The sequence below is a fragment of the Quercus robur genome, chromosome 4 (genome assembly GCF_932294415.1).
Source record: "Quercus robur chromosome 4, dhQueRobu3.1, whole genome shotgun sequence".
Classification (NCBI taxonomy): domain Eukaryota; kingdom Viridiplantae; phylum Streptophyta; class Magnoliopsida; order Fagales; family Fagaceae; genus Quercus; species Quercus robur.
The window spans coordinates 1,721,470-1,734,224 of NC_065537.1; the positions used below are offsets into that span (position 1 = coordinate 1,721,470).

The 12,755-nt window shown below is 36.4% G+C and overlaps 1 protein-coding gene across 1 annotated transcript; it reads right to left on the bottom strand.

The window, feature by feature from the left end:
- Positions 1 to 5,100: 5,100 nt before the first annotated feature.
- On the bottom strand, positions 5,101 to 8,403 carry LOC126720314 (calmodulin-binding receptor-like cytoplasmic kinase 2). Its single transcript, XM_050422646.1, has 8 exons — positions 8,326 to 8,403; positions 7,702 to 8,190; positions 7,405 to 7,461; positions 6,804 to 7,024; positions 6,508 to 6,676; positions 6,336 to 6,425; positions 5,913 to 6,214; positions 5,101 to 5,646 (listed from the first exon to the last, which is right to left on the bottom strand). Exons 1-8 carry the CDS (start codon positions 8,378 to 8,380, stop codon positions 5,386 to 5,388), a joined length of 1,644 nt encoding a protein of 547 aa, XP_050278603.1. The 5' UTR covers positions 8,381 to 8,403; the 3' UTR covers positions 5,101 to 5,385.
- Between the last annotated feature and the right edge of the window lie 4,352 nt (positions 8,404 to 12,755).

Consider the following 12,755-nt stretch of genomic DNA (forward strand, 5'->3'; position numbering starts at 1 on the left):
AGAGACAAAATATAGGAAGTTGAATGGAAAGATAAATAGTGAGATTAAGGTTGAGGGTAGTGGGGAGATGAAAAGGTAAGGGAGGGAAAGATGAAGAGACAAAATAAAGAAAGATGAAAAGTGATATTAATGTTAAGGATAGTGGAGAGATGAAAAGGTAAAGGCATGAGAAAGGTTGGAGAAAGTGCAATTATTAAAAAAAAGTAAAAGTTAAAAAACAATTATAGAAAAATTGGAAAGAAAAAGGATAATGTTGTGGATGCTGATGTGGCTCAACGTGAGTACAGTAACATTAAACACTACGCTTCAGTTTTTAGTAATATATTGATGATTGATTTGGAAGTTTCAGCGAAGATACTTTCTCATGGACTCTCGTGTTCCTTTCGGCGTGACTGACTAGAACAAGGGCCAAGTTCACTTTCCAGAAGAAATAAAAATAAGAAGAGGAAGTTTCCCTACATTTGGTAGCTCTATTTGTGAGTCGAAAATTGTGGCTTTTGCGTCTTTGGCTAATTTACTAGCCGAGAGTATTCACATCTTGTTCTGTTTATACCAGAGATTTTTTTTTTTTTTTTTTAGCAGAATGTTTATGCCAGAGATTGACTGTGATATCATATCATATTATATATTTTATATATAATTGCAAAAGACAAATTTATGAAATCCGAATGATTGAAGAAATGATTCCATTAATTAGAAAGTAATTACAACCAGCTATTTCTATAGCTATGAGAAGAAGAATCTAGAGACTAACAAACTAACAGAATAACAGAAAATAGAAAGATCCTATCCTAACTACACCAACACGTGCGTATAACTAACTCTTACATGTGCTTCTAAATGACATTTAAATACACTGCTAAAACTACATGTTTAAGTTTAAGTCATATGATGTAATCGAGTTTGAGCCTTTGACTTTTGAAGTCGTAAAAGATTTTAGGGAAATCATGACTTGAAGATACCATTTTGTTAGTGTCCCATATCTGATTAAATATTTAAAACCTTGATTCTAGCCTGATTATATCATTGATTGAACCTGGGAATTTAATACACCTCTTCATCTACTGCCCAATTGGCCAAATTTTTGGTCCCTCTCAGATTGGCATAGAAAATTCCCCACCATGGCAGTTGACTCCCCAAGTACCTGGGTTAAGATGCTTCATAAACCCAACCTCTTCTTCCACATCCAAATCTCGGATTCTCAAAACTTCTTACTATATTCTGTAGTCACTTGTGACTAAATTTGGATGTTGAGAAACAAACAAATCCATGACCTAGACTCAATCAATACAAAATTTAGTGAAGGGTATGAGTATTGCTATTATATAGTGTGCTCCGCTGAAGTGTGTAACCAGCTTTTTAGATTTTAAGGGTTTGTTTGTTTATGTTGTTTAAACAATAGTTTTCATTGTTTAAATGACACAACATGTATTTCCATAACATTTTTTTATCCACAAGTATTTCTATAATGCTTAAATAACGTTACTATAACAACATTACCTAATGGGCCCCAATCATTGCATGCCTTGACACCTCCATTAAAGCAATGGCTTGGCAAGGTTGATAAGGAAAGGGACAATGCTTCCGTTTTATCTATATACTATTAGATTATAATGAATGCAAAATGTTTAGAAATGAGATTGAAGAATCGATCCTGCTCAGTCAAAACTTGCAGACAATTCAAACACTTAGGATACTAGTTTCATATTAGTTTTGTCATCTGTGACATGATGGTCTCACTAGCGGAGCCAGGGGAGTGAGAGGGGGCAAGTGCCCCCTCCCCACACCCCCCCCCCCCCCCTCCCCGACCTCCCCAAAAACTCCTATATAATATACCTATAAAGCAATTTGCTCCCTGACAAAATTTTTCTATCTCAACTTTGCCCCTAGCATAAATAGGAAGACTTCTTTGCTTCTAAAAGAAAGCAATCATGTCCTGTATAAATACATAGCACATTTCTTCTTTTTCCATTGAAAACAAAGTTCAATGGCCCCCCATAAGACTAAAAGTATTGTCCTTTTGACAAGTTTCCAAACTACTAAAAGTAGATAATGAATTTACAAAAAAAATTTCACAACAAATTTCAAAAATGTCAAAACAATACTATACAGTATATACAGTATTTCTCACAATAAATTTTACAATTGTTTAACATTCAATTTTCATTTTGGCCCACCACTTACACTACTTTATTGTCTACCAATTGTATAATTCCTCGTGTCAACTTGTGAAAATACCAACTCTCCTCTTGGTGGGTTCTACATTATCATTATTTTTTATAAAAAAAAAAAAAAATGGCCTACTTATATTCATATATAACACTAAAACCATAGCCTCCACTCTTTTCCTTCTTTTTTAGTATTTAATTTTTTTTTTCGATCTTGTTTTTGCTATAATTCAAATTTTAATTGCTTAAAAGAATAGAGAAAAAATGTTGAGTGCGACATTATTTTTTAATAGCATTCAATGCAGTGAGGATACAAAATTGCTAGTACATTGTTATACTCTTAACACTTTTACAATAATTTATTTTAAGAAATAAAATTGATTGTTTAAACTCTATTTATTTAGATTAATCTCCAAATTACTTTAATATATATATATATATATATATATTTGTGTATTTAGTTTGCTATTAATATCAAAAAAAAATTTAAGATTAATTTTGCTTTCAACATTACCCCCTAAACTAAATTCCTAACTCCGCCACTGGATGGTCTAAACCAAACTGTTGAAGGATCTCTTACAAGGTCATGTTAACTCGTCCAATTTAGTTTTAAGTCCACTACATTGTTGCCTTTTGGATTTATCAAATTATTATCTGTTTCAGATCACAAATTCACTTCTGTCCAATTTGAATCCAGGTATGCCCAGTTTGTGTCACTAATAGGCTTTTCTCTGTGGGCACATGGTGAGCTGGGCTGATAATAATAATTTGATCTTATTCTCTCCCTCATTTACATGGTATTGCTAATATTTTGAGAAACTATTGTTTCATTGCAGACATGTGTGGATTGTGGGGGAAAGATTGGACAGATGTCCCGTTTGCCGGGAACCAATCAGTAACCGTATCAGGTTGTTTTTGGGGTGACCCTGCCAAGAGAATTTTTTTAATGAATGTGTAGAGAAGAGAATCTACATCTACATATATCTAAAAGCTGAAACGTAGAGTTTAATGTTGCCATGCTCCTTTTGAGCCACATCAACGCCACACCAACACCACATCATCAATCTATTTTCAATATTTTTTCTCTCTTATTTTTAATTTTTTTTCTCCTTATTAATTTGCCACTTTACAATTATACATTTTCCAACATTTACTTATTTTAACCTTTTTATCTCCCCACTACTCTACACCTTGACCTTACACTTTCTCCATCGCTTTATTTTCCTTTTATTTTGACTCTTCTTCTCCCCATTTTTTGACTATAAAATTTTGTTATTTCTCTTCCATTCAATCCATATTTTGCTCATACAAAAAGGTGAATACTCTCTCTCTCTCTCTCTCTCTCTCTCTCTCTCTCTCTCTATATATATATATATATATTCTTTATTTTGGTGGATGTTTGATTCTTTAGATTGATAAATTTTTATGTTTTACTCTACTTTAGATTGATATGATTTGGTTATATTTTAATTTATTATATTTTTAATATTAATTTATTTATTTGTTACATGTTATCCTTTGAAATTATAGAATGATTTACTATTATTCTATTACATAGCATGACTTGGATAATTTGGTATTTAGAACTATACATTTTTCTTTTAAATATTTTTTACTCATCTTATTTTATATAATTTTATTATTTGTCTCACATTCTCTTCGAAAAAAAGGTGATTGTTCTCTCTCTCTCTCTCTCTCTCTCAATTATTAATTCTTTCTTGCAATTGTAAATTTAGATTAATGAGTTTTTTTTTTTTTTTTTTTTTGGTGTGTGTGTGTGTGTCTCTCTCTACTTTTGGATGATACATTTTGGTGGTGTGTTTTTTGAGTTATTTATAATATGTACTCTCTATTTTATAGTTTTGGTTTGAGTTAATTTTTGGTTTGAATGTCTTTATAAATTATTTGAGTAATATCAAATGTAAATTTGTAATGAGGTTTGATTATCATGATAATCTTCTTAAAAGAATGAGAAATTCAAATAATTAATTTTGGAACTTAAAAATTTTATTTGTAGAAAAAAAACCATAACACACTATACAAAAGTTTGAATAAAATAGATCACTTGAAAAAAAAAAATAGTATTTTTATCTTTCATCTCAAAAAATATAATAGACTAATATCAATCAAATGCACCTAAGTTTTTAAATAATAAAAAAACTCAAAATAATAGAATGATATATTTGTAGAGATGGAGAGATGAAAAATAATTTTGGAAATAATATCTCCAGTACGTTTTATAGAATAAATCATATATTATAAAATGTTACAAAATAGTTATATATTCCCACACATCGCGTGGGTTTGCGACTAGTTAAATTTAAACTAGATTGCACATGGTCAGGTGTTTTATCGAAGATTGTCTATGGTTTTTTCTTCCTTGCGCGTTGTATCATAAATGTCTATTGTTCTGTTCCATTATTGGAGGATATTTTTCCATAAAATGACATGTATAACTCCATCAAATGTTCGTGGCCACACTGTTGCAGCTCAGTTTTTTCTTCCCTGGTTGTGGTGTTCCAAACTTCCGATTGAAACCATAGATCATATTGATAAAGTTTCTGTATTTTTGGGTGATCTTTCCTTTCTTTAGTCTAAACAAGGGATAAAGAAAAACTTTATACATAACCTAGTTTGGAGGTATTCCTACAAACTAGATTAGGCACAATGAAAAAATTGGTAACTTTCTTTGGTCATTGGAGAAGCACATAACCAATTAAATAGACTATTAGACCCAAACAAAGCATTCTCCTCACACCCTTCTCTCCCTGACCCACCTCTCTCTCCACCGGTGCCAATCCTTTCTCCTCCACTGGTGCCACCATTGCCGATCCTCTATAACCACACCAGGACCTTTCCAAAAGGGAATTACACAATTAGGATTCTAGCGATAGTAATATGATTTCAAATACAAATTAATAACCCTTGCCAATGTTCTCAGATTCCTTCAAGAAGAATTAAAACAATAAACACAATTCAACAAAAAGAAATACACACAAAGTTGGGGAGAAAGTAACTTCCCCATCTCAAACTAAATTTCCTATACACAAGCCAAATCTCATGGACAAATTATAAAAGAATTTCTTCCATATTCTAGCAACAATTGAACCTTCTTGAAGATTATAGGCTTCATCCTACCACGAACTATCTTGATTTGAAGACTCAACTTCGTTGATGCTCACTACTCTCACCTTAGAGATCTCTTATACTATTTCTCTCAATGTTCTCTTAATGAAGTGCTCATGGAATAGGATGAGAGTGAACTGACATGTGAAGTTAATGCCTCTCTGTACTCTTTACGGATACGCCAAAGGATTTCTGCACACCTCCTCATGCTAGGCCGATTCTGTCTACGTGGAGCCAAACATTGTAAGGCTAGTTCAAGAATCTTATCAACGGCTAATATATTTGCAGAATCACATGCCAGCTTTGGGTCCAAGGTTGAAATAGCTTCTCCATCAGTAAACTTCTTCATGGCCTGAACTCAAAATCAAGTCACATTAGGGTAAAGAATTTTCTTAGTTTTGGAAAATGTTCCAATGTAACATATCCAGTTAAAAGAAGGGAAGAGTTGGAAAATTGTTGAAAAGACTAGGTAAGATACTTTGATGGACGTGTGAAGATAATCATATGGATTTTTGTTAAACAGTCATGGAAGTTTCTTTTACTCTGTTTTTGCCGGAACCTGTTAATCAAATTTCAAAATTGATAGTGACCAAAAGAAAAGTCTCAATAGAATCATACCCATTTTGCCGTTATCCGCTCCTTCAGTTCTCGTTTTGGTTCGATTGGACGCCTGCCCGTGACTAGTTCAACCAATAACACACCAAATGAATACACATCACTTTTCTCAGTAAGCTGATAGGTCCTGAGGTACTCTGGGTCCAAGTAGCCAGCAGTTCCTTTTACTTGGGTAGACACATGGGTAACACCTGAATCACTGTCAGCTGATAGTCTAGCGAAACCAAAGTCGGTTTCCTTGGCTCTAAAGTTTTCCTTGAGGAGAATGTTGGAAGATTTTATGTCTCTATGAATGATAGTGTGATCTGCAAGAGAGCCGACAGAAAATCCTGTTGGATCTCTCGAAATAGATTCTACTTTCTCAGAGGCGAACAACTTTTTAATTTTGACAGGACAAATGAATTAAGTCACCCCAAAGGTGTATACCTGTATACATATGAAGATAGGTGATGGCATGGGCCACATCAATTCCAATATCTAGCCGTACAGCAAGGCTCAGAATATTGCCTCGAATACCTGCCGTAGTTCTCCAATCAGATTTCAGGAACTCAAGCACACACAGAGTGAATGAAAGTAAAGCCACACAAAGAGAACTCACAATCCAAATGTTCTCTGAGGGTTCCATTGGGAACATACTCCGCAACAACAATCCTTTCATCTCCGTGCTCCAAATATCCATAAAACTTGACAAGATTCAAATGTTCCACCTTCGCTAGAGTTTGAATCTCACTCTGGAATTCTACTTCTAAATGCTTATCATATACAAGCTGCAAAGAAAGATAAACAAGTACTTGTCAAAGCTCTATGTCACACATTTGTTGACTTAAATGTGAAGCCCCATAAGTTTGTGTCAGACCCAGAAAACGGAATTATCATAAACAACTTTCACCGAACCTTCTTAGCCCGTTTTACCGCAACCAAGGTTCCATCTTTGAGTCTCCCCTTGAAGACTGTTCCAAACCCACCTTGTCCAATCTTAAAAGGGGGAGAGAAATTCCCCGTGGCCTTGAGGATTTCCTCTATATTGAACTTTACACTCTCAGCCTCCCGTCCATGTGTTGAGTTATTTGCACTGTCATTGACTCCTCGATTTGAACCACGTTTTCTCTCTCTACCTGTTTTTGAAGCATCCGATGCATCTCAGAAATCAACAAACAGGGTCTAGACTGCATGAATCCTCCAAATTATCCAACATCTATATATACTGAATAGAATTAAACCATCGATATAAAATTTCTATCACAATTGTCAGAGCTCTAATTCTTTTAATAATATAAAACCTTCCCAACAATAATGATAATAAAATCTTCAAACTTAATGGGTGTTCCAACAAAATATTGTATTACCACAGGTTCCAAATCTCTTGTGAACTTTTGTTACTTCAATAATTTATCAAAATAAAAGATCCTCAACAAAGACCATTACAATTTCTCCAACACATAATCAAAGCTCAACAGTAAAGTTCCAATATTAACCTAAATTACAAAGTCATTACCTGAGAATTCTCTAACCCACGATTGCCTCAAGAATTGCCTCAATAATCTGAAAGGATCTGAAGGGGGAGAGAGAAAAAAAGGGGAGGGGGGGGGGGGGGTGGGTGAGATACTCAGTAAGTAGGACTTGCTATGCAAAATGGTTAACAAGGTGCGCTCCCTTGCTAATGAGCTTCTTATTTGAAACTACAACGGTAAACTCCCTTGCAAAGGAGCTACTAAGGTACATTGTTCCCTCTTTAGCTTGTTTGTGTTGTTTATTAGAGGGGGGAAGTTTAAATTCGGGAACCAGAATTTACCTCTGAAGCTTGTTGTTTGGATTGTGCGTCTTGTAGGCCTTGCTGATGCTGGTATGGAAGGATCAGTTGGATTTATATCATCATTTTCGGAAACACTGTCTGTTTGAGACTTGGCTGGTGGGAAGAATGACACTATGGAATAAGAGAATCGTGCTTCTACTGCTTCATCAAATCCTGAACAACTATCATTTGTTTCCGTCTCAGACATGGTGGGTGGGAAGAGCAATGAAATGGATAGACTTGTTGGTTCATTAGCCCGTATGGAAGGATTTTCGGAAACACTAGACCTTGCTGGTGAGAAGAATGACGCTATGGAATTGGGACAGTAAGAGAATACTGGATGTATTTCGTTGGATTCAGAACTACCATCAGTGTCAAACTTGTTAGCTGGAAAGAGTGCTGGAATGGAAACTGACTCTACTAATGATTCACTTCTTTCTTCACTATATGTTGGACTACCAGAGTCTGAGTTGTTGTCTTCAAAAAAACCTGCAACCAAAAATTACAAATAAAGATGGTAAAAATTGCAATGAATTATATAGTATTCCGTCACTAAAATTTCTTGTCTAACTCAAAATTCATTGAATCTTAACCTAGATCAACTTGGTGCTTCTGCATACCGACCTTGGACAAATAATTCTGGGAGATTGACGTAACTGAGAGAGAGAGAGAATTGCATTTCAAAATGGTGTGTTGGTAGTAATAATTTAGAGCATCCACAGCAGCTGTGGTATAATTTATGCCATTTTGCCACACTAAAGACCTACTTTATTATTTTACCACATCATTTTACAACATCCCATTTATCAGATGTTTTATCATTCAATCCTATACATTAAAATAATATTTACTACACATTAAAATAATATAAACAATACAATAAAATAATATATCTAACACAGTAATTAACAACCACAACACTGCCGCCGCCGCCACCACCGCCACCGCCACCACCACCATCGTGGCAGCCACAATCCATTGCAAAACAAAAAATTGAAAACAAAACCACCGCCCACCACAAAACCCATTAAAACCCAGAAAACACAGAAAATCCATGAATCAAACCCAGAAAACAGCAACTCAAACCCAGAAAACACAACCAACTCAAACCCAGAAAACACAACCAAAACCCACTAGACCGGTAACCCAAACCCACGAAACTACTAGCACCGCCAACCCAAAGCCCCGAATCCACTTGCACCGGCAACCAAAACCCATTAGCACCGGCAACCCACGATTCCGATCTCACCTCAACGTCGATGGCCACGTCGATTCCAATCCCATAATCGTGACGAACACTCCGGCGGCAGACCTCGCCCTCACGAACCTCGCTTATTGCTCGCACACCGATCTTCATGGCTTCGCCGTCCCTGGCACCAAGCTCTACCTCGCCTCCATCGCCGATTCCTTTGTTCTTTCTGGGTTTGTGAGGATTCCATTTCTGGGTTTTGTTTTAAACTAGGAATTGGATTTGAGGATTTTTGGGTTTGATTTTTGGATTTGAAGAAAGAATATTTCTGGGTTTGATTTGAGGAAAGAACACCGGTTTGGGAGAGAGAGACCGATTGTGAGGAGAGGTGTTCGTGAGGAGAGGAAACAACACCGGTTGGGGAGAGAAAAAATCAATTAAAAAAGTGAGAGGAGAGAGAAAAACCGAATAAACAAATAATAAATTTATACCACATTTCGTCCGCACCGTTGCAAATTTGCAACGGTACTGTTCATATGTGGTATAAATTTTACCATTTGGAACATCTGATAAAGCTCCGTTTTTGTGTTTGGTGTGCTAAATGTGCCAAAAATTTGGCATTTGGCACATTTAGCACATCTGCTGCGGGTGCTCTTATAAGAATTTGGAAGTTTTAAAAAGAATTCAGCGAAAATACTGACATTTGACATTTCCACGTGAGGGTGCTTTCCAAGATGAAATAAAAGAAAGAAGTGGATGTTTCCCCTCTATTACAGTTTTTTTTTTTTTTTACTTAATATAAGTTTCTACCTATTTTTACCTCAAAAAAAAAATAAATAAATTTGAACAAGTGCCATCAAAAGTTGGTGGAGTCGATGGTGACATAGATATTATGACGAGGTGGTGGTGAAAATTTGATGATTCCATTAGAAGAAGGAGAAAGAGGGGCATAATGGAGATGGGATATAACTTGTGATATAATTGACCCTTTTTGTCAAGAAACAAAGTAATAAGCAATCAGCTGAATTTATTGTACAGTTTCAGATACTAAAATTTTCTTGTCTAACTCAAAGTTCTTTGAAACTTACTTCGATCAACTTGGGGCTTCCACATGACACCAATCTACGACAAAATATTCTGCGAAATTGAATTGGGAGGAAGAAAGAATTGCGTATAAAAATGGTATTTTATAATTTATAGTAAGAATTTGGAAATTCTAGGATTGAATTCAGTGAAGATACTCACAGTTTCCGCGTGAGAGTACTTTCCAAGAAGAAATAAAATATAAGACAAAAGAGGAAGTTTCCTGCGCTGAACAGTTTCTACTAGGGACAAAAATTGTGTTTTGTAGCTTTATTTGTGAGTCAAAACGTGACTTTGACTAATTTAATAGCTGAGAGCAGTCACATCCGACAACTCAATTGCTAGCAATTTGAAAGAAGTGAGTCTTTTAGTGGCACTAGATGATATCCCATGCATAAATTACTTTACAATTTTATTTGAAATTATTTTTATGTATATTAAAATCTACATATAATACTTCATACTTAATTTTTTTTTTTTTTGTATAATATTTATTGTGGGGTCCAATAATTTGTGGCCCTGGCCCATTTTTGCATTGGGGTTCAAGGCTCGAGCCGAGGAAGAGTATAGCCGAGGATAGGTAATAAAAGTCCAAATAGTTTTGAGACACAGCTGATGATGATTCTGTCCTCGGCATATTCGAGGTCCCCCTGGAAGGAAGGGCAAAAAAGATATAGGAACAGTTCGGGAAAAAATCTAAAATATCTATGTCAATAAAGAAGGAGACGCTGGATAGTATAACGACTAAGGACAAAGGGAAAGCTACCATTACTGCCATTCAATACTCTGCACTTGACAGAACCATACTCTTCAGCTTTTACAACCACCCCCAACCACTTTGAGTATGGGCTGATGGGACAAATATCAGTCCTGGAAAGTCGAACCTACACGTGAACACTGGATGAGGGATACAGGCTAGTATAAAAGGAAAAGTAAGCAATCCAGAACAGAGGCTGGGAAAAATGGCCAAAAACCAAAGCCTCCCAGCCCACCTCCAGGAGAAAGACTCCTAGAGCGAACACAATTTAATTATGTATGAACACCACGAAAAAACCACTGTCTTGTGACCAAGGCCTAACCTTTCAAACCCACGCTCTATAAATGATATTGTTTGGGCCTTTTTACGTGCGAAACTAACATTATTATAGGTCGTTACAAATTGTGTCCTCACAATTGGCACCGTCTGTGGGAAAAGGCTTGTGTCTTGGCACAGGTGGTGGGTTGAGATAATCACTCACATCATTTCCAACAGCGGGGTGTAGTGTTTTAGCGTGAAGTCCCACTAGGGGCTACATTTCTTCACTAGGGGCTGCGCTTTGTAGCGTCAGCAGCACGGATGGTTCTAGGGGCTTGGCCGAGGAGCTAATCCCCTTAAACCAAGGTCCCACGCCATAGCCAAGGGGATAATTCCCCCAACTACTTAGAAATCAAGTTTTGGACAGAACCAAGGTATTGCATGGTTCTCGGACTCAAACCTATGGGGAAACCAACTACTTAGAAATCAAGTTTTGGACAGAACCAAGGTATTGCATGGTCCTCGGACTCAAACCTATGGGGAAACCAACTACTTAGAAATCAAGTTTTGGACAGAACCAAGGTATTGCATGGTCCTCGGACTCAAATCTATGGGGAAACCAATTACTAAAATATCAAGTTTTGGACGGAACCAAGGTATTGCGTGGACCTCGGACTCGAACCTATGGAAAAGTCAGCTACTTAAGAAGAATTCTAAGTCGCTCAGTCCTCGGACCAAGTACCAGAAAAGGTTAAGGCTTTGAAAGTTATTAGGAAGATGGCGAAACGCCTTATTACTCAGCGACCTGTAGGGGCTATTCATTTTTGGGTTATATATCCTTGGATGATTACTTCTTACACGGCAATCGAGCATTCAGCCATCATCTCATTCAAGTTTGGGCTATACAACCCATTTTCAGGTCGGCGTTATTATACCAGACAGCTATAATAGGTCCATCATAATATCTTTTTCTTTTCTTCTTAGTAAGGATTTCTGCCCTAAGTATCATTTGTTCAAATCGGCATTATTATGCCGGATAGTTTCAATAAGCACAGAGCAAGGTCTTTTTATTAACTAAGATTTCGGCCCTAAGCATCGTTCATAATATAAAAATAAAAAAGAAGTCACAGGGTAGTACGTCTATTCACGGCATAACCATTTCAAAAAAAAAGAGATAGAATATACGAAATAAAGCAATGATGACTTTTATTAATACAAAGAGGCATTACAGCGTACAATGAAGGGTTTAAACAAGCCTATATAGAAAACGAATTACAAAAGCAATAAAAAACAAAACAAACAAACAACCAGAAATCTTTTTAAGCTCTGCTCCCAAGTCTTTCCAAATTCTGCCCCAGTGGCACCTATATTGAGAGGAAGACCTCCCTTGGTGGAAGAGGAGAAGAAGAGGAAGAAGGAAAAGCACCAAGATGGATCTGGTGATGGGAAAGAAGAAGAAGGGGAGGCAAAAGAAGACACCAGTGAAGGAAGAGAGGAAGAAGCAGGGATACTTTGTCTCTGCGTCAGTCCTAATTCCTAACACGCTGGTGCCATGTTAGCTATGCTCATGAGAGAGCGGTTGGTACTGATAATGGGTGACCCCAGCTTAGTCACGCCAAAAGTTTGACGCGACGAGCCCCTGCTTCGGATTTTGGCTGAAGGGAGGATGAGAGGTATCTTGAGTCTCTGCCATCCCTGTCCTAACGGAGCAATCTTAAACTTTGGAAGAACAGAACGCTTCTGAAAAGGATATGATCTTTTCATCCC

Bases quoted from the DNA above. Each gene is read 5' to 3' on its own strand.
- LOC126720314 (XM_050422646.1), bottom strand. From the start codon at position 8,380: ATGCAATTCTCTCTCTCTCTCAGTTACGTCAATCTCCCAGAATTATTT. The intron at 8,191-8,325 runs GTCGGTATGCAG...TTTTGGTTGCAG, and splicing joins CCCAGAATTATTTGTCCAAG to GTTTTTTTGAAGACAACAAC. The intron at 6,677-6,803 runs GTTCGGTGAAAG...CTTTCTTTGCAG, and splicing joins CGGTAAAACGGGCTAAGAAG to CTTGTATATGATAAGCATTT.